The following is a 19157-nucleotide window of genomic DNA, read 5'->3' as shown; positions in this document are numbered from 1 at the left end:
ATTGCTTTCATTGTTTAACAAGTCCCTTTTTAATGTAGGACTTGCAAATTAAAGTTAATTTTAATAATATGTATTGGAAAGAAATAATATTTTCTTTTTGACTGGTCTTCTGTTGCAGGCATGCTCACAATCACCGATTTCATTAACATTTTACACCGATACTACAAGTCGCCGCTGGTACGTTTGCTGTCTCTGTGTGTGTGTGTGTGTGTAAGCTGGGACTGCAGTTAATCTTAAATACTCTGGTATTAAGAAGGATTTTTTGTGATTGAAGTGTGCATTTGTTTTGTGGTAAGCTGATGCTAAACGAGAGTCATAGCCTGCCTTACCTCCAACTCAGTGGAGATCTATTTTCAGCTGCACCACTGCATAAATATTGCCCAATTTATCCCCAAGTTTTCACTTCACCTGCCTTGAAGGGTTCTTGTGCTGTGGTGCACTTCCATAAGCAGTACCCACCCACTGATACCTTCACCACTTGGTCCCAGCTATGGTCCCACCCCTTATCCCGAATTGTAGCTGCCCTTCTACTGGTTTTGCTAAGATAAGTTATCTTACAGGCATCCTACTTTGAATTTCCTTGATCCCGTGGTTTTTCCTTCAATACTGAAGACAAAGGGGAGACCGACCTGCATTTAACCCTTTCTGGGGAATGTAAAAGGTCCCATGGCAGTATTTTGAAGAAGATCGGGGGGAGTTCTCCCCAGTGTCTTGGTCAACATTTAACCCTCAGCCAGCATCGGTGAAACACCTGATCTAGTCAACGTCACATTGCTGTTTGTGGGAGCTTGCAATGCACGTCACAGAAGGTGCTACAAAAATGCATGTTTTTAGTTAGTTCCAATGAATCTGCTATTCAATTATAGAAGTACTTTGCGTGAAGGTTCCCATTGTTTCAGGTGCATTAAGATGAGTGGGGGAGAGTGCACAGAAGTGGCTGGTGGGATGGCAGCAACTTACCAATCTGCTTCTGGGGATTGTGGCTAATTTCAAATTCTTTTTTTTTTCCTTTCCCACACAGGTTCAGATTTATGAACTGGAGGAACACAAAATAGAAACGTGGCGAGGTAAAGTAAGATAACAGAGAGAGTGAGTGTTGACCCGCAGAATTTTAAAGTTGTGAGGGGCAAGGCAATGGGTTATAATAAGGATGTCGTAGGGTAGAGGAGAAAGTTGAGTCCTACTATCTGTGCATTGCAGAAAAGGGAGAGACTGGTATGAAGTTGTGAAAATCTGTTGTTGGACCTTGAAGTCAGTTTGATTAATTTATTTTGCCAAAGGGATCTTGGACTTAACCAGACAGTAGTTTATGCTTATTAAGCGGTAAGCCAGCTGAAGGAGCTTTTGTTGTCTGCTGGTGGTTGCCTTCTACTTGGATAGCTCCATTGCTTCATAGTTTGCAGATCCTTTATTGTCAAGGCACATTGAAGGGTATATTTTTAAGGAATAAAGAGAAGGGTGCACTTTAAAGAATCAAATTGCTGAAAAATTAAACAGGTTACACTGTTGTTAATGTGCACAAACATCTTTGGAAAACTTCAGTATGTAAAAAGTTAATCAGAATCGACTTTTCCTTTTCCTGAAAACAAATGCCAGTGCTGTTCTTGAAGTGTCCCTTGCATTTATCAACCATCATCTGCAATTGGAGTTGAAGTGGGAGATGGCATGGGGCAGGGTGACACTGGGCACGCAGACACACAAGATGGCCGCTGAGCCATACGTTGGCTACTTGACACACAAGATGGCCACTGGACCACAGTATGGAGAGAGACAGCAGAGCAAACACAGACAATGCCTGGGGCCAGCAGAATGTCAGCACAATGCAGTCACAACTTAGTCGATTAGTTTAAGGCAGGTGGGGGAGAGAATACACATTAGTAACGTACACTGCCCGTCGAAGTGTCTGGGTCCAGCCAATACTTTTGATAGAAATGCTAACAGTCTGATACAGACTCAATACAGAGTACTAATAGCCAGGGCTGCAGTAGTCGTCCTTCTCAGGAAGAGTGATTAGCGCCCATTACTCGAGCAATGGATTTCCGCGCAGACATTGAAACTGACAATGACTGCACCGAAACTATTAACGGTTCTGTAATGTTTACCATAAACAAATCATGTTACAAAGACAATAACCTCATCACTGACCTATTATTACAAAATGTATAAATGTTTCTTGACATGTGCTCCGGGTAGAGAGAAGACTCACAGCTGACCACTGTGCTGTTGGTATTGCTCTCTCTCCCGGAGCTCCAGTATTTCCTTGTGCATGAAACTCTGTCATTGAACCCCGACTCTGAATCCAAGGCTGGTGATTTTCCCCACAACAGAGTCCTTAAAAAGTTACACAACTAAAGCAGACCATTTGGGCCATTGTGTTTGTGTCATGTTTTCTTTCTTGCCATCACTGTCACCCTCTTTGAATGCTTCTTCACTGCTTCGCCATTAATTTGCTTTCAAATAGCCATTTCCAGTCTGTTTTTGCTCAATCATGTTTCAGTTGAGCAAAGAAAAAGGCATTGTAAACATGTTTGGAATGCTCTTCTCCTCCCACCCCTCAGCACCACTAGCAGAATCACTATTTCCTTGAATATAGTATGATAAGTGTCTTTTTAAAGAATATATTAGTTTGGATTGCTGGCAGCTCCTGGTTGTATTGAACTCTGTACTAAACAAGATTAACCTGGAAATATGTAAGGAGCTTGTGCGATGGGGAGGGAGGTGGGTCAATGCTCGCTCAGTGCTAAAGGTACTTTATAAACTGGTGAGGTCTAAGATTGCAGCCCTAATCAGTGCTGAATGAACTGATCTCAGTCAGGCTCTGGTGCTAAGTCATTTGTGATTTAACATTTTTGCTCTTTGATTTTAGAAATGTAAGTTGAACACCTTTACCATTGGCTTATTTTAAGAGAAAGAGTTGACAATTCAGACCAATGACATTTCAAGTAGCAGCATTGACACTGTTCCTTGCTCCAGATGCAGCCTGTCTTCTGCACGTTTCTAGTGTTTTCTGTTGATCATTCCAATTTCCAGCATTTAGTGTTCTGCTTTTGATTTATTTAGAGCTCCAGTAGTGATAATGGAAGAGAATGCCTTATATGTTGTACTTGAATTCTGGTTTCTTTGTCTGGGAATATGCAAGGATTTTATTATTGTGGCAGTAACAACATTCAAGTCAGCAGCAAGAGGTAACCATTCAGCCCTTGAGCCTGCTCTGTTATTCAATAATATTATGGCTGGTCTGATTGTGATCTCAACTCTACTTTCCTGTCTGCCTCCTCTCCCCATAACTCTTGACATGCTTGCCAATCAGAAATCATTCAGCCTTGAATATATTCAATGAGCCAGTCTCCACTGCTTTCTGGAGCAGAATTCCAGGCTAAGAGTCCTCTGAGAGAAGAAATTTCTCCCCTTACTTTTAAACTATGCCCCCTCAAAAGACATCCTCTTAGCATCCACCCTGTGAAGCCCTCGCAGGGTCGTCTTTTTCAATAATATCACCTCTCATTCTTCTAAACTCCACTGAGTATAGGCCCAATCTGCTCAAAGTTTCCTCATAAGATAAACCCTTCATCCAGAAATCAGCTAAATGAACTTTCTCTGCACTGTTTCCTTAAGGAGGCCAGAACTGTACACAGTGTTCCAGGTGTAGTCTTGCCATTGTCCTGTAATGCTGTAAATGATCTAGCTATCTGAATATAAAAGATCCTTTTTGTTTATTGTGGTTTCTTATGACATCTATTTAGTATTGCCACTCATTGACTTTTACTTTTTTCCTCTTTGTCTCATCAGAGGTTTACTTGCAGGATTCATTTAAACCCTTGGTGAGCATCTCTCCAAATGCCAGGTAACTAAAATGTGCTAATCTTGTGTGGCAGTGTGCTTTAATCTGGCTTGACAACATGCATTCCACCTGATTATTTGGTCATCTTTCTGTAGAACCTGCAGTTATTTGGTCAAAAGGTTCTGAATTGTGAAAGGACTCTTATGTAAGAGGTCCTTTATGACCTCTTGTAAGAGTTCAGTTGGCAGTTTTGTTCATCCAGTTGCCAGCAGAACATTTGTTGGATAACACAAATACTTTGGGGTTTGGGGATTGAAGTTTTGCATGAAATTTTCAGGTTCCAAACAACCATGAGAGCTGACGAAAGAGGCAGGCGTATGATGGGTGGGCCTAGTGGGGGGAGAGAAGGACATCAGGGTACTAGAAATAGACGCAGGCAGAAAAGGATGTGGGAGAACATGGAGGCTGCGAAGAGGGAGACTAGGGCCTTGACGCAGGAAGGGAATGGAGCAGGAAGGGAAGCCGAGTCGGCAAGGGAGACCAGGGCGCAGGAGGGAGGAGAATGGTGTGGCGAGAGGGCAGAAGCCGGAGGGCAGGGCCACAGGGAAGCGTTGGGCGGTGATGGGGTTGGGACAGAGCCACCTGACGACACAGTCTGGCTGGGGATGTGGGATGGAAGGGATTGGGGAGGCAGGCCCGAGATGGGAGGGAGTGGGGATGGAGTCGGGAGAGAAGCAGGGGATGGGGTTGGGTGGGGTCAGGAAGGAGGCCGGGGGTGGGTTAGGGAGGTTGGGCGGGGGCGGGGTGGGATGGGGTAGGAAGGGGTGATGGGGTGGGGAGGGGGGAGGGTTAGGGAGGGGGGAGGGGTAAGGATGGAGGGTCTGGGGTTGACGGGAGCTGGGGCTGAGTGGAATGGGGTAGAGAGGGAGTTGGGGAGGGAGGCTGGAGTGGGGAAAGGGTTGAGGAAAGGTTGGGAGAGCAGCCAGGATAGGGATGGGGGTGGGTGTGTGGGAGGGGAGTGTGAAGAGGGAGAGAGATTGGGGGAGTATGAAGAGGGAGAGGGATTGGGTCGCAAGGGAATGTTAAGGGCATGGTGGGATGGGAAATGGAGGGGATGAGAGGAGTTAGAGCAAGCAGGGAGGCCAGGGATGGAATGGAGTGGGGAGGGAGACAAAGAATGCAGGGTGGGAGGGATCTTGGTGTCTCGGTTGTGTTTTAGGAATATGTGGAAGAAAAAACAATTCAAAGCAGAGTGTAAGGTAACTTGAAACATGAAAGCTCTTTTAAGATTTGTATTTGAGTTTATCTATCAAAATTTAATTGGACTGGATTAGTGTAAGGTATTTTGGCTTTAGGTTGTATTTTCATTTCTATATATTGAAGTAAATGTCTGATAGTATGAATGTGTGGCACAGCATTTGCCATCTTAAATATTCAGCCTCTCCATTGTTGACGCACAGTGGCAGCAGTGCATATCACCAAATGACTCACTGCAGCAAATTGCTAATGCTCCTTGGACAGCATCTTCCAAACCTGCGACCACTTCCACCTTCAAGGACAAGTGCAGTAGGTGCATGGGAGTGAAACCACCTGCAAGTTCCCTCCAAGTCTCTCTTCACTCTGACATGGAACTATATCGCTGATCTTTAACTGTCACTGGCCTGGGACTCCTATCCTAATTCTATTTGATTACAATGTTATTTATCCTTGATGAGAAATCCTTTTTTTGATTTTCATTTGTGCATTTTTTAAAATTGCAATGACCATTCTGAACTTAAGTGAATCCTTGTGTCATGTGATGCCAACATGTCAACTTCTCAACCTTTTCCATTATTGCAGCTTGTACGATGCAGTTTCATCGCTAATCAAGAACAAAATCCACCGTCTTCCAGTCGTCGATCCGTTGACAGGGAACACACTCTACATTCTCACACACAAGCGCATCCTAAAGTTTCTCAAACTCTTTGTAAGTATCTCAGACTAGTAAAGTGAGGTGAATTCAGTCACCTCCACAAGGGCGCACATGAAAAATTTTGGGTGTCATCTTTTTTTGGTGGCAGTTTTTAACTTCGAGCAGAAGTAACTTTGAAATTTAAACCATTTTTCACTGAGGTTATTCTGATATGGCCATGTTGCGTCAGAGATCTGATTTTGTCACCTAAGGGATTAAGTAACGCAGAGTTGAAATTGTGTCATTGCATTTGATTTCTCTCATTATTTAAGGTAAGTTTACATCACTGAGCAAAATCTCTTCTAACCTTGAAGTGATGCTATCAAGAGAACTCATACTGCAATGAAAGCCAGGCTCCCAAGTTGTATTCAGAAACATTTGTGCTGTATTATTTCCCTCTAGCTTTAGATAAAACAGCCCAGTATTAAGGTCAGTTAGCTGTGGTTGGGATAAAGTATTTTGTCGCTGGGGAAGTAAAGTAGCATGCAATTTTTGCAACTGTGCAGGTTCACATCAGATATTCTGAATAGCTTCTCTGGAGGTTGGGGTCAAATAATTGCATTCTTCCCATCTCATTCTTCTCATCTAACTACTGCCTTTGTTGCTGTTAGAAATCTGTTTGAACTCATTGGGAAATATATCTTTTGGGGTCACAGGACAGCATCTAAACACAGGTGTTCCTCTGATCTTCAGTTCTATGCTTTATACTGGAGAAAATGAGGACTGCAGGTGCTGGAGGTCAGAGTTGAGAGTGTGGTGATGGAAAAGCACAGCAGGTCAGGCAGCATCTGAGGAGCAGGAGAATTGATATTTCGAGCATAACCCCCACTTTCTGATGAAGGGCTTATGCCTGAAATGTCGATTCCCATGCTTTATACTGCCCATCTCATGTGAGATGGCAAAAATGGTTAACGTTTGTGCAATGTTCTGTGATATACTTGTTGAATTTAGAGCTCCTTGATTTTGCAACAGCTGAAGGGTTGTACCACTTCACTTGCCATGGACCTTCTGTATAGCTATCCCTCATGTAAATGAATTTAAACCTGTACGTTGCAGTTTGATATTAAGTGGACATTTCAGTAGCCTTCGTAATCACTGATGTAAATGCCCACTGACAGCATTTATAAGTCCTGTACCCCACAGTTCCATTCATGTTATACATGAGGCTGCGGTATTCAGTTCATAGGGGATATGGTCTGCTTCTGGAAATTGGTGCTTGTGTAGTTGAGTTTAAATAGTGAGAGATTACCCATATTTCACAATTTGGTTTAAATGAGATTGGCTTGGGTTCAGATATGTAATTTGCTGAAATTTGTGTCACAGGTAGATAGGGTAGTTAAGGTGTTTAGCATGCTTGCCTTCATTGCTCAGACCTATAACATGTAAAACATTTTGGATTAGTACTTGAATAAGAAAGGTTTGGAAGGCTATGAGCCAAATGCAGGCAAGTGGGATTGGTTTAGTTTGGGAACGTGATCGGCGTGGACTCGAACCCAAGGACCTGTTTTCATCCTGAATGACTTTATGACTTTGGTATGGAATAAAATTCTGATATTGCAGACCTGATATTGCAGACCTTGCTGCTGAGACAGGTGGGAAAACTTGAGTACCAGCAATGAGTGATGCTCCACTAACCACAATCTATATCCATGTCTGCCTTGGCCTCCCCCCTCCATTTTATCTTCCACAAAAATGGTCTAGACCACTGACTTTTCCATGGGTATATCAGCCAGGAAGTGGGCTTGAGTGAGGGGAAGACATCAATCCATCTATTAACTTATTTTCTTCCATTATTCAAACTCTGTCAGCTGCTGCATGTGTCCACTCCTGTGCTGGGAGATCTACTGCCATGGTGTTTCGCACTAGTCTGTCTTGCACCATCCTCACTTAGCAATTGTAGCTCGTCTACAACTGCTCTGTGACATCTTCATCCTACTGTGTTTAAGTCAGCCCGTCTTTCTGTTCCCCTTCACTTTCCCCTTTGGAAGAGATCTCTGTAGCTTTTCAGCTCTGATCAACAACCAAAATACTAACATTTTGTTTTCGGGATGTCATTTTTTAAAGAGTTATTTTCCTCTTGTGATTTCAAATACCTCCTCTTATAACTTATTGATTGTATATAGAATTTTTAGCACATCTTAACATCCGCATTTCATACATTTCTACTGTCTTCCATAGATCTAATTTTATTGTCAGGTTTCTGTGGTCACTGGCAAAGTGGATAGAATGTAGCATCTTAAGTTTTTTTTCCCTTGTTTCAAGCTTGAGTTTTACATCATATCTCTTCTTGTCCTAACTTTCTGTATCGCGTGTGCCAGTTCAGTTCAGTTTGTCCAGTTAGGATAAAGGGTATCTACTTGTTGCAGTGTGATACCATTCGCATCAATCGCTCATCTACTTTCTTCCCATGTCTTCCTTCTAACTCCCGTTAATATGAACACCAAACAGACAAAAACAATAAAGATTCCAAGCTTCTAAATTTTACCTGACATATGATATTTTGTAGGGCCTCTCCTGGTTCTGCAAGTAGTGCTGTGTGATCAGTATATCACAAGTTTATGTTCTTGTCTCCAATTCTTATCCCGGATGTTTATCTGATTCTCTGAATGTTAGAAATCAAACAGATTATGTGTCTGTGAAGCAACATTTTAGAAGCAGTATAAAGAACATTTGTATGTATTTGATACAGCTATTAATTCAGATCACTGTCTCCTTGTAGCAAAACTTACAACACCAAAAATGAAACTGATGTACAACCATCTAGATTTTGACATCTTGAAGGGTGACAATGTCAGAGGTGTTTGCCCTTCAAGTTAAAACGAAGAGCGAATATTTCAGGATTGTGGATTGAACAAACAGAATTCCCAGAACAAGACATAGAAAGCAAATGGGAAGTATGAATGAGTATACAACATGCTGCAAAGGAAATGTTACCAACAGAAAAATAAGAGACAAGCAATGGATAACAGTTGAGATACTAGCAAAGATTGGAAGGAGAAAGAAAAGAAAGACACCAGAATTTCTTCTCAATGTTGAAACTGTCAAGAATACATGTTGGCAGACTAAATTGAAATGATGTAATGCGATGCGTGACAAAACATTAAAGTCAGAAAGAAATCCTAAAATGAGAGTTTTACACTACAGTTGAAATCTTTAACAGGCTATAAGAATAACAGTTGTGGGTCATTGGAGAACAAAGGTGATGAAAATATTGTTTGAAAGGAATGGAGCAGCAAAAAGATGGACAGAATATAGAAATTAATTGTACAATGATCCAAACCGAGGGAGACTTTTTAAAGATAGAAGCAAACAATGAGCTAAACCTTTAAGATACCTGAGGTAAAGTACACTTTGAAACTGAATGCAAGAAAATATCCAGGCTCAGATGAAAAGAAAAATAGCAGAGCATGTGAGAACCTTTGGAGAAACAGAATGAGAAGTGATAACAGAAATTTGTGGTCAATTAAGTACCAAAAGATATATTCCAAGTGACTTGACATATTCATTATTTGTTAAAATATCTAAGAACCTTGAAGCAATGGCAATCATTTTAGAACAATAAACTTAATTAGTTATCTTTCTAAAATGATCTTGAAAATCATAACCAAAAGAAATATTAACACATTTGAAGCAGAAATTGGTGAAACACACTCTGGACATAGACCTGGATTAGGAGCAGCATAGGGAATATTTAATCCAAGAATAATTTTTGATAAATATCTAGAAGTAAATGAAAATATTTACCTCTACTCTTCATAGACCATGATTGTTGCCAAAAGCTAGTAGTCATATTGCTGAAATGTGATATTAACAGGATAAAGATTAGATTTATCCCGCGCATACATTGGGACCAAATAACACTCATCAGGCTAGAAGAGAGATAATCTGACAGGTTTCAAGTGAAGGGCGGAGTATGATGAGGCAATAAAAATCATGACTAAATAAATATCAGGCTATGTCCTGACAGCCCAGCAAGATTGTTTGCATATGCACCCTTTGTGAATCACTTAATGGTGGCAACCAAGTCAGCACAGCAGCTATCAGTGAACTTGTCACTGCAGTACTGGCAGGGTAATGTGCACTGAGCAATTTATGGTGATGTCAGCACACACTGTACTGGACTTGATTTTGGTATTCAAGCCCTGGGTTGGGGCTTAAAACCAGAAACTTGTGATTACAAAGCCTGCTACTGAGCCACAGTGGTAGATTTAAGAAGTTCTTTGCTGTTTGGTGTGCAGAGGGGAGGAAGAAAGAGACTTATTCCAGATTGCGGATTAGAAAGACACATACGTTTTATTGTGTTACTTTAGAAAAGTACATTTTAAAACCCTAATTCAATATCATTTACAATTTTATCATTTTCATCAGTTGACCTAAATCCATTTGATTTGATTCTTTGATGTTGTATAAATGTTTGCTGTGTTTCTTAACCTATTATCGTAGATCTCAGAGATGCCCAAACCAGATTTTATGTCTGAAACGCTGGAAGAGTTGAACATTGGAACATACAAGAACATTGCAGTGGTGAACAAAAATACTCCCATTTATGTGGCTTTGGGAATCTTTGTGGAAAAAAGAGTATCTGCGTTGCCTGTTGTGGATGAATCTGGTAAAATTAAACTCTTATGTTTATTGGCCATCTCAGCACATTTGGTTGTGCCGCTAGTTCACACAAGTAAAGCAGATCACATCAAAGGTTAGCTGTAACTGTTGATCAACACCACAATTTCTCAATAATAACCAAGCAGTTTTTACTAATGTAGTGAAATTTGGTTTCAATGCAATTTTAACTTTTCTTTGTAAATACTTTATTTATACAGGTTAAACATCACTCTGTTGAGGTTGGCTGGTCAGGATAGTAAAATCTGCAGCAGTATGGATTATTAGCCAAAAGCTGAAAATAGACTGGATAGTCCCAATCCATTTGACTGCAATTCAGTCAAGTTTATCTTTCTCTTCTGGTTTAAACAAATCTAGCCTAAATGCATAAGTCATATGAACAGTAGCTTTACTTGGTCATTATGGAAAATCTACATTACACCGCTTGAATTAAATAGTGAAGACAGTCCGAATTCAGAGAGATTCACTTGCTTGCTATTGTGCCAGTGAGTAGAGAAGACCAGATAAATTATTTGCTCTATTCAATTTAATTGCTCCTAAATATTCTATTTCCAGTGTTGTTCTGACCTGAGGAGTACTTCCTGTGTTATGTTAACTGTGTTCCTGTCTTTCCCTATGTAGGGCGAGTCGGAGATATCTACTCTAAGTTTGATGTCATTGTAAGTATCTTGTAGCAGCATATATCTACTCAAATATTTTTTCTTATTGCTCTGAGACCATTCTCTAATTAAATGTTTGTACTTTAGAATCTTGCTGCAGAGAAGACCTACAACAACCTGGATATTACTGTAACAAAAGCACTACTGCACCGCTCTCAGTACTTTGAAGGGGTACTGAAGTGTTACAAGCATGAAACCCTTGAAACGATTATCAATCGGCTTGTGGAAGCAGAGGTACAGGAAAAGGAGGTTTAAAAGGACAACTAATAGAACAGTTATTGCTTAAAATTATGGATCAGTGACATGTCAGAACTGTTCTAAATTGTCTTTTTCATTCACCCACTTGCGTCCTCCCCAGAAAATGCTAATATAGTCCCGCAACTGCTGGACACTTCCAGTTCATTACTCTTCCTGTGTGACTCTCGACAGAATTGTTTGGACAGTGGATTGGAGTGGAAACCCTGGTTTGTTTCTCACTCCACCATCCACTACCCTCACCCTCACCCCCCGCCCCAAAAAAATCTGGAAGCACTGAGAGCAAAGTTGGTCATTCCCACCTCCCACAGTGCAAACTGGCAACTTAGTTAGGTTTGATTCACTGGGCAAGCACTGAACCATTGCAATATCCCCTTAAGTGGTGCAGAGAATTTTAAATAGTGCACACTACTTCTTGAACAGCTCTGTTGCCTGCACTTTTTTTTGCAGTTGTTTGGTTTTACTGTGTATTTTTGTCTTGTTACCTGCCTTTAACACTCCTTAAAATGTAACACACTTCACCAGGCTTTTAGTCTTTTGGCCCTCGTATCTCCTTGGGTGGCTTCTTGTCAAATTTTGACATTCCTGTGAAGTACATTGAAATGTTTTCTCCTCTTAAAGGTGCTATGTAAATGCAGGCTGTTGTGTTTGCAGTTATGTTTTTCTTTTTCCTTCTCTGAAAGGAAGTGCCTAGTGCACAAAATAGTTGGCTTCCGTGATTGCATTTCCTTGTGTATTCAGCAATTTTTAGTGGATTCATAGGAAATTAAACTTCCCCAATTTTAATTTGGGTCAGTGAGAGACTGAAACTGTTTAGCTGGTGTCTCAATCTCATTTTACCCTCCCATACACCTGAGCACAGGAGCAACCCATCCTATGGATCCCATTAATAACTTTTTGTGACAAAAGGGCTCCCTACACGAGACAGCACCAGAGGTAGAAAATACGTTACTGTTTAAAACTCTGCTGATTAAAAATCAAATACTCTCTCCATCTTAGTATTTGGAATAAACATTACAGCCTCTTTTCCAAATTCTGTTGTGATTGAAGTGAGATTTTTTTGATTTCTATTTATTTCATTTTCCTTTCCGTGAAATTTCAGGTTAAACCTTTGAATTTCTTAGGGTTTGACATACCAATAGAGAACATTGTTGATTTTGTTGGAGACTTTAACAGAACAGACATTCCAGCAGCATAGCAGAAGGAATACCTCATTAATAACTGTAGTTAAAACTTGTGCATGGGTATCTTTCACTTCATTGAGCAGCAAATGGTAAAATCTCATTTCAAGGCCCCAGCATGACAGCAATTTCTTTATCTTTGAAGATTTGTGATACTGCCTTATACGGAAGTATCCATGGGATATTACAATTGGCCAGGAAGCACATCCTTTACAGTACAGATGAACTGAAAAAAATAGCAAAGCAACTTGGCAGCTCTCAAGCTTAGCCATGTTCGTTTCTCCCAGTTCCAATCTGTTGTTTTTCTCCTTGAAAATCTAATATCTGCCCAGTATCTTCTGCACTGTGGAGGCATGAATATGCTTCCTTCAAAGCACTGCAATGCGTCACTACCTTGATGGAGGGAGGGAATAGAAATTGAACTGCCAAGATGTGTGAAACCAGCTTTTGTTTTTAGTTGAGTGAAAAGAACTAGTAAACTATTGCTAAAAAGCATTAATTTGTCATGAAATTAACCATTTCATAGCTACTTGTTACTGATCAGGTCTTTTCCTATTTGTAGGTTCATCGGTTAGTGGTAGTTGATGATCATGATGTGGTAAAGGGGATTGTCTCACTCTCTGATATTCTACAGGCACTGGTGCTGACTGGAGGAGGCAAGTATATACTCTACAATCCAGTTGTTAAAAGCAAGTAAAGATGCAATTGTGGCTCTCGATCTCTATTCCTTTGAACGTATCATGTAATATCAACCTCTGCTCGATCATATAGAGTGTGTATTCCACCCTGTTAGAGACAGACTAACCCATACTGAAACCACTCCAAATGCTCCCCTCATTCCTCTTACTGAGGAGTATGGCAACCTCTGCTCACCCAGGTATTGGTTGCCTTGGGTAATTTCTTTCAGAAGAAACATCGTTTGCATTGGGTTTAAGATAAACTGAATGTCTTTCTCGCTGAGTGGCACAAGATAAATCAAGAGATGGATCAAGGTTTCACTTTTGTAAGAGTCGTGAAAAGGCACATTCATTTTGGTTCATATTATTTTGAATTTAATGAGATAATCGTTAAGCCCTGATCTTGTTTTGTGTGTGCATGTGTGTGTGAGAGAGAGCGAGAGAGATAGAACTGTGGTGGCAGTGGTAATTCATGGTATTAGAAGAAAGGAAGGGTTCACAAAGAAATCTCAAGATAGGTCACATTCTAGTGTGATAAATTATTGTTTTATTGAATTTTATCGAGGAGCATATTAATATTGCAGTCTTTGCTGCCATGGTATAATGTTGATGTCTAAATAGTTATTGCTGTCTTAAGTTACATTAACAGACTTGTACAAAAGAAAGGTCTGTCTCATCCTCATCCACTGAGATTGATTCCAGTGATGTGATTAGCTGGCTATTGAAACACTTCCTCGTGTTCGTTCTTGGATTGTGAACCAGTGTACCTGCCCTACATAACATTGGTACTTTGTCTCACTGCCTCACTTTGGTAAAGTTTAATTAAGACTTAGTGGCTCTTAATATGCTGAGTGTTTAACCAATCAGATACTCCAACATGACAAAACATGAAGTGTTTTCCTAATTTTCTCCTCAGGTAATTCTTCCAAGCTTGGACAGTGAAAGATGTGCATAAAATCTACCTGTAAGATCGACCCCACATTGAGACCTCACCGGCCTGGAAATCTTTTGTCCAAGGATATGCACCCATGGTGGCACAATGGTTTTTCACCAGCGCAGTGCTGTTTCATAAAACAGAGAAGGACCCTGGCTACTGCTCAGTATTGCCATTTTGATTGAAATTTGAACTGTTTCTGCACCTTTCTGCATAAAGCCATTGACTTCTGTGCCCACTGAAATGATACTGCAGGTCAGGTCAAAGGAACTGAATCTTTCGTTCTTATTATCCCATCCTACCTCAGATGGATAGCTATGAGAAGTCTATTAATAGGACTGGTTATTTCATTTTCTGAGCATGACTTTTTTTTTGTACTTTGATTTAAGTTTGATTATCTGTTCAATGCTTAATATTATCCAATTTATGTAACCAGAACAGCTTGAAACAGTGACACTACTCCTGTTATTCACTGCTTTTACTCAAATGTGTTTAAAATTCTGAGCAATACAGACATAATTACTGAAAAACAGGTTACAGAAATACTGTGTAATTGTCTTTTTGACTGAGGTGTTGGACAAGTTCAGTACCTAATTTATCAGACACCCACTTCCAAAAAAAAACCTGTTTTTGATGTATTCTTTTATCCTTTGCAATGTGATGTCATTCACACCAAAAGATTGCAAGTGGTTATCTTAACGGTTTGATTTGCACGGTTAGATTATTTTTGCACTTCTGGCTAAAACACTTTTAAGGATCTGTGCCTCGCCTTCCTGGAGCCTCTCCCTTCAAATCCAGTTAAGAGACTGCATTTCAATTTCAAGTATTCCTTCCAACAGTGGAATTCCATTGAAAGTTTCTGCAGTGATATCACATCTTAAAATCACTTGCTATTTAAGGCAGCTTTTAATTTCAGATGGTCCTGTTCTGAAGTGGACCAAATGGAGTTTGGCTTTTCAAAGCTACAACCACTGGGAAGAATGTCCAGCCTAACACCTCAAAAGTCTGAAGACAAAAGCAAATATCAAATTGGTTGTCATGATACTTAAACAAATAAATTGTATTTCTTCATTCCTTGGAAAATGGTGATTATACATGCTTTAATTCTGGGCTGGAGTCTCATTTTTGTCACAGATTTTTTCCATATCATTTTATTGCTTATGGATTTGAGTGTCAGAAACTGGTTTATTTTTCATTTCTACAAACAAAACCAAATCTGAATGAAGATTGATTTATTGATTTTTGATGTCAGACTCCTGGAATATTGTTGCACCGGGGTTGGAAGTGTTGCTGATCGTTGGAACATCAATTGGGACAATGGTTTCTTTTATTACCTTGAATTCTAGTTGGACCCAGAGCGCACACATGTGTAAGCCTCACACTACACCACTCATGAGATGTAGCTTTGATCCAGTTGTGTGCAGTGTGTATGGTAGTATTCTGTGCTGATTTTTTTTTTTCTTTTGATTAGGTGGTAGTTTGCAAGTTGGTGGTTGTGGCTGGAATTTTGGACTTTCCGAAATGGCAACGCAGATGTTCCAATGTAGTTGGGTACTTTAGTTTCTTTTAGTCATGTATTTTGGTAAGACAATGCCTAAGCGGAGAGAGTCAGGAATTCTGATGTAAGACAAAGGCAGAAGCCCAAATTGTTTAGACTGAAATCTGATATCATCATAGCTGCAGTTGTGAATCAGCTAAATACCAGATTAGTCTGTGCTGAAGGTGCAAGGGAACCTAATTCTTACAGCTGTAATAGCTTGATGCATGGTGTGTAGTTTTCTATTACCGTCAAACCCCACCATGCACCACCACCACACCGCCACCGCCCCCCCCCCCCCCCCCAAAAAAAAAGCATTAAGCAATATGGATTCACTCCACCAAGCACTCTGCTGGAATGAGACACAAAGTTAACTTCACATTTGTAAGTTGATTGTAATTAATAGGAAAAAATTATGGGTATTTTCTATGCTGCAGGTGCAAATGTAGGTTGAGTAATGTTGATGCCAGTCATTCTCCTGACATGGTTATATTGTCCTTGTACAGCAATAAATTACTGTAAACGTACAGCATGAATTTTGAATCTACTTTGTTGAGGGGATTATACTGTAAGTATCAAAAGTGAAGTAGAACAAATTTTGTAAAACCAGCCTTTGGTGTGTAACCTTTAGACTTCAAAAAGCCCCAAGCCTCTCAGATCTTGTCAAGGCAACCACGTGATATTATTTCTTCCCAATTTTTTCCCTGCTTTCTACTCCCAACTCCTGAAGATGTTGCCTCTTTCTAGAGTGTGGTGCTAGCTGCCTTTGCCCAAGTGACCGTTCTTCATGTGCGAGCTAGTGGTGGGCTTTTCACAGCCAAAGCCATTCTTGTCCCTGCCTCACAGCGCTCTGGATGTCCCTACACCCCCAAGCACTGCGAAGGTTCAAGAAGACAGCTCACCACCACTTTCTCCAGAACAATCAGGGACTGGCAGTAAATGCTGTAGCTAGTGACAGCCACATCCCATGCACAAAATTTTTAAAAAATTCAGGGTGCATTTTTCCCCTTTCCTATCCAAAGTGTATAGCATCCTGCTGGATTTTAACAAAGCTTGACTGTTCGATTCATAAATTTTTAAATTTATAATATGGCCCATTTGTGGCACAATAGAAATGTATCTTTGGAAAGAATATAGTCTTTTTCAACTACACCCCATGCAGATATTCCAGTTTTGACTGCTTAATTCTGGAAAGTCTGCACAGCAAGGCTTCTCCAAAGGAAGTTGTTCACGATTGCTGAAACCAGTGCATTGTCCACTGGAGTGGACAATCACCAGCAGCAGTTCTACAGGCAATCATGAAAATAATCAGTGTTGGGTTTACAAATGACTGATTATATGTATTCATTGGGACACGACTTAAATTGGCAGCATTTCATGTCATATTTAACTGTTATGTCATGGTGATGATGTCACTAAAGAAGAAAGGCATTTTCTGACCACAGGAGATCTCAAAGTGCTTTACGAATAATTAAGTACTTTTGACGTATTAGTTTTTACATAACCTAGATAGAGGCCCACACCAGCTATTGAGGATTTGCTAAGTTTCCATGCTGATCTGTTCCTGTTGTGGGGCATCTTATTCCTTAGATACCAAAACGTTTGAACTCCTAATGGTAATTGCAGATCAGAAATAAAATGGGAAATTAGTGGCAAAAATCGACATTTCTAGGTTAAAAGAATTTCTGTCCTTTTTTTTTGTAATTTGTTCCTCCTCATTTCCTCCCTCTCTTCCGGCCTTGTGTTGCTGCTGCTTCCTGTTGCCACAGCGATTCTTGCATGGGCCTCCAGCTGTCCTGCTGGGCAAGATGAACAAGCTCATCAGTCTTTGGGTCTAAACCAATAGTGATGCGATTGATGAATAATTGTAAATGTTTTCAAGTTCCATTCAGTGTGGAGTCCGAAGGGACAGCAAGAGAGTACCAAAGTTGAGCAGAAGAGTCCATTTAACATGTTTTGAGTATTGGCAGGGGGAGGAAAATCTTTTTCTTAATATGCGAAGGAAACTCCCTCCCATCCTTGTAACATCTGTTTCCTGAAATAAACTTGCCAACTCTGTGCCACTTATGCATTGCTTTGTAGATTGTCTGAATTCTGTTTTTAAACCGTTCTGTGTTTTGTTAAATGGTTTCATATTTTGCTGAATGTGGTTTGTTCATTAATGTAATACAACTGAGTTGCATTTTAAAAAAGATAATTGCAATGGAATCAGTGTGAACTTAAAGTGCCGTGGTTATTTCTTCATGGAGTCTAAATGGTATTTATCCCGATCATAGTCCACACACCTCTCTAGTAGAATAGTCTTTGCACTCTTTTTGCATTTCCTTGTGAAGATTTGAAATCTCACTGAAAGAAGTATTGATTGTATCATCAGCAAAACTAAAATAAAATGCTTCAAAACATGGGTCACTTATTTTCAGGATTTTAATTTACCCACATTCCCTTCATTTCATGATGTGGTTCATTTTGCTTGATGTCTTTGTTATGATAGAGATACCAATGCAAGTTAATTAAAACAATATCATTCTTAAGATTGCTATCTGAAATTTGGAGGAAATTGAAGCATCTTTTATTTTGTTTATTTCTGAATGCCATAAATGTGTGACTGATTCTTGAATGGTGTGTGTGGTGGTAGTTGGGGGGGTTGTATTATGAATGTGTAATGTTCTTTCAAGTGCTGCATTGGGTTGAACTGTTAAACTGCACTCAACGTTGTGCTAAGTATCTTCCTTGTTATTGTTTCTGCACTCGGGTTTGACAATTCCACCTCCAACTAACACAGTGCTGTAGAAACTCCTCAGATCTGGCAGTATTGATGGAGAGAGAAACTGGGTTAATGTTTGAATCTAGTATGACTCTTCCACTCCGAGGAAGTATTTTACCGGACTCAATCTTAACTTCGCCTCCCCCTCTCCCTCCACAGATGCTGCCAGATCTCAGTTTTTTCCAGCGCTTTTTTTTTGATTCCCAGCATCATCAATATCTTTTTATTAAAAATGGAATGCAATCTAATACCAAAATCATGCTATAGCATGATTTTACATGAAACAGCAAATAAACATAGGTCATGGTACAGCCCGAGTATTTTTGTGCTCTCAGTGAAGTACTGTCGACACAGTTTTCATACCAGATGTCTTGTCTTGTTTAAATTCCAATGCACTCTGGGCTGACCCTTCCACATTCTAGCTTCTGTAAACTCTACATAATTTAATGCTCTGCAGCCCCTATCCTAATCTCTCAGCAAATCTTATTTACCCACTGCCTCAGTGCTTGTTGGCTGACATTGGCTCCAAGTTAAGCGGTTCTTCAAATCCTTCCACAGCTTTGCCCTTCCCATCGCTACTGTCTTCCAACCCTTCAGTTCTCCAAGATCTCTGCAATCCTCCCATTCTGGCCTCTTGAACATCCCTGATTGGGATCATTCCTTCGATTGCCTAGGCCTCAAGCTCTGAGATACTGTCCCTACACCTCTCTGCTTCTACCTCCCTTTCTTCCTTTAAGACACTTCTTAAAACCTACTTTGACTAAACTTTAATTATCTAACCTAATAGCTTCCTTCTGT

General features: G+C 40.2%; 1 protein-coding gene across 3 annotated transcripts in view; it reads left to right on the top strand.

Moving 5' to 3' along the window:
- The window catches only part of LOC122543313 (5'-AMP-activated protein kinase subunit gamma-1), a 61742-nt gene extending 43741 nt beyond the window's left edge, over positions 1-18001 (top strand). For all 3 annotated transcript variants that reach the window (XM_043681830.2, XM_043681831.2, XM_087985550.1), the window contains 9 exons: positions 119-177; positions 1022-1067; positions 3790-3844; positions 5621-5747; positions 10176-10341; positions 10974-11011; positions 11099-11245; positions 13010-13103; positions 14041-18001. In XM_043681830.2, the coding sequence (XP_043537765.1) occupies positions 119-177; positions 1022-1067; positions 3790-3844; positions 5621-5747; positions 10176-10341; positions 10974-11011; positions 11099-11245; positions 13010-13103; positions 14041-14066 (758 nt within the window). In that variant the 3' untranslated portion in view covers positions 14067-18001. The remainder of the gene's footprint in view (positions 1-118; positions 178-1021; positions 1068-3789; positions 3845-5620; positions 5748-10175; positions 10342-10973; positions 11012-11098; positions 11246-13009; positions 13104-14040) is intronic.
- Positions 18002-19157: the final 1156 nt, after the last annotated feature.

The sequence above is a fragment of the Chiloscyllium plagiosum genome, unplaced genomic scaffold, assembly GCF_037043375.1.
Source record: "Chiloscyllium plagiosum isolate Xiang-an unplaced genomic scaffold, Cpla_swu_hap1 HiC_scaffold_53X, whole genome shotgun sequence".
Lineage (NCBI taxonomy): Eukaryota > Metazoa > Chordata > Chondrichthyes > Orectolobiformes > Hemiscylliidae > Chiloscyllium > Chiloscyllium plagiosum.
The sequence above is the reverse complement of the archived record's forward strand: the minus strand, read 5'-3'. Positions and strand labels throughout refer to the sequence as shown.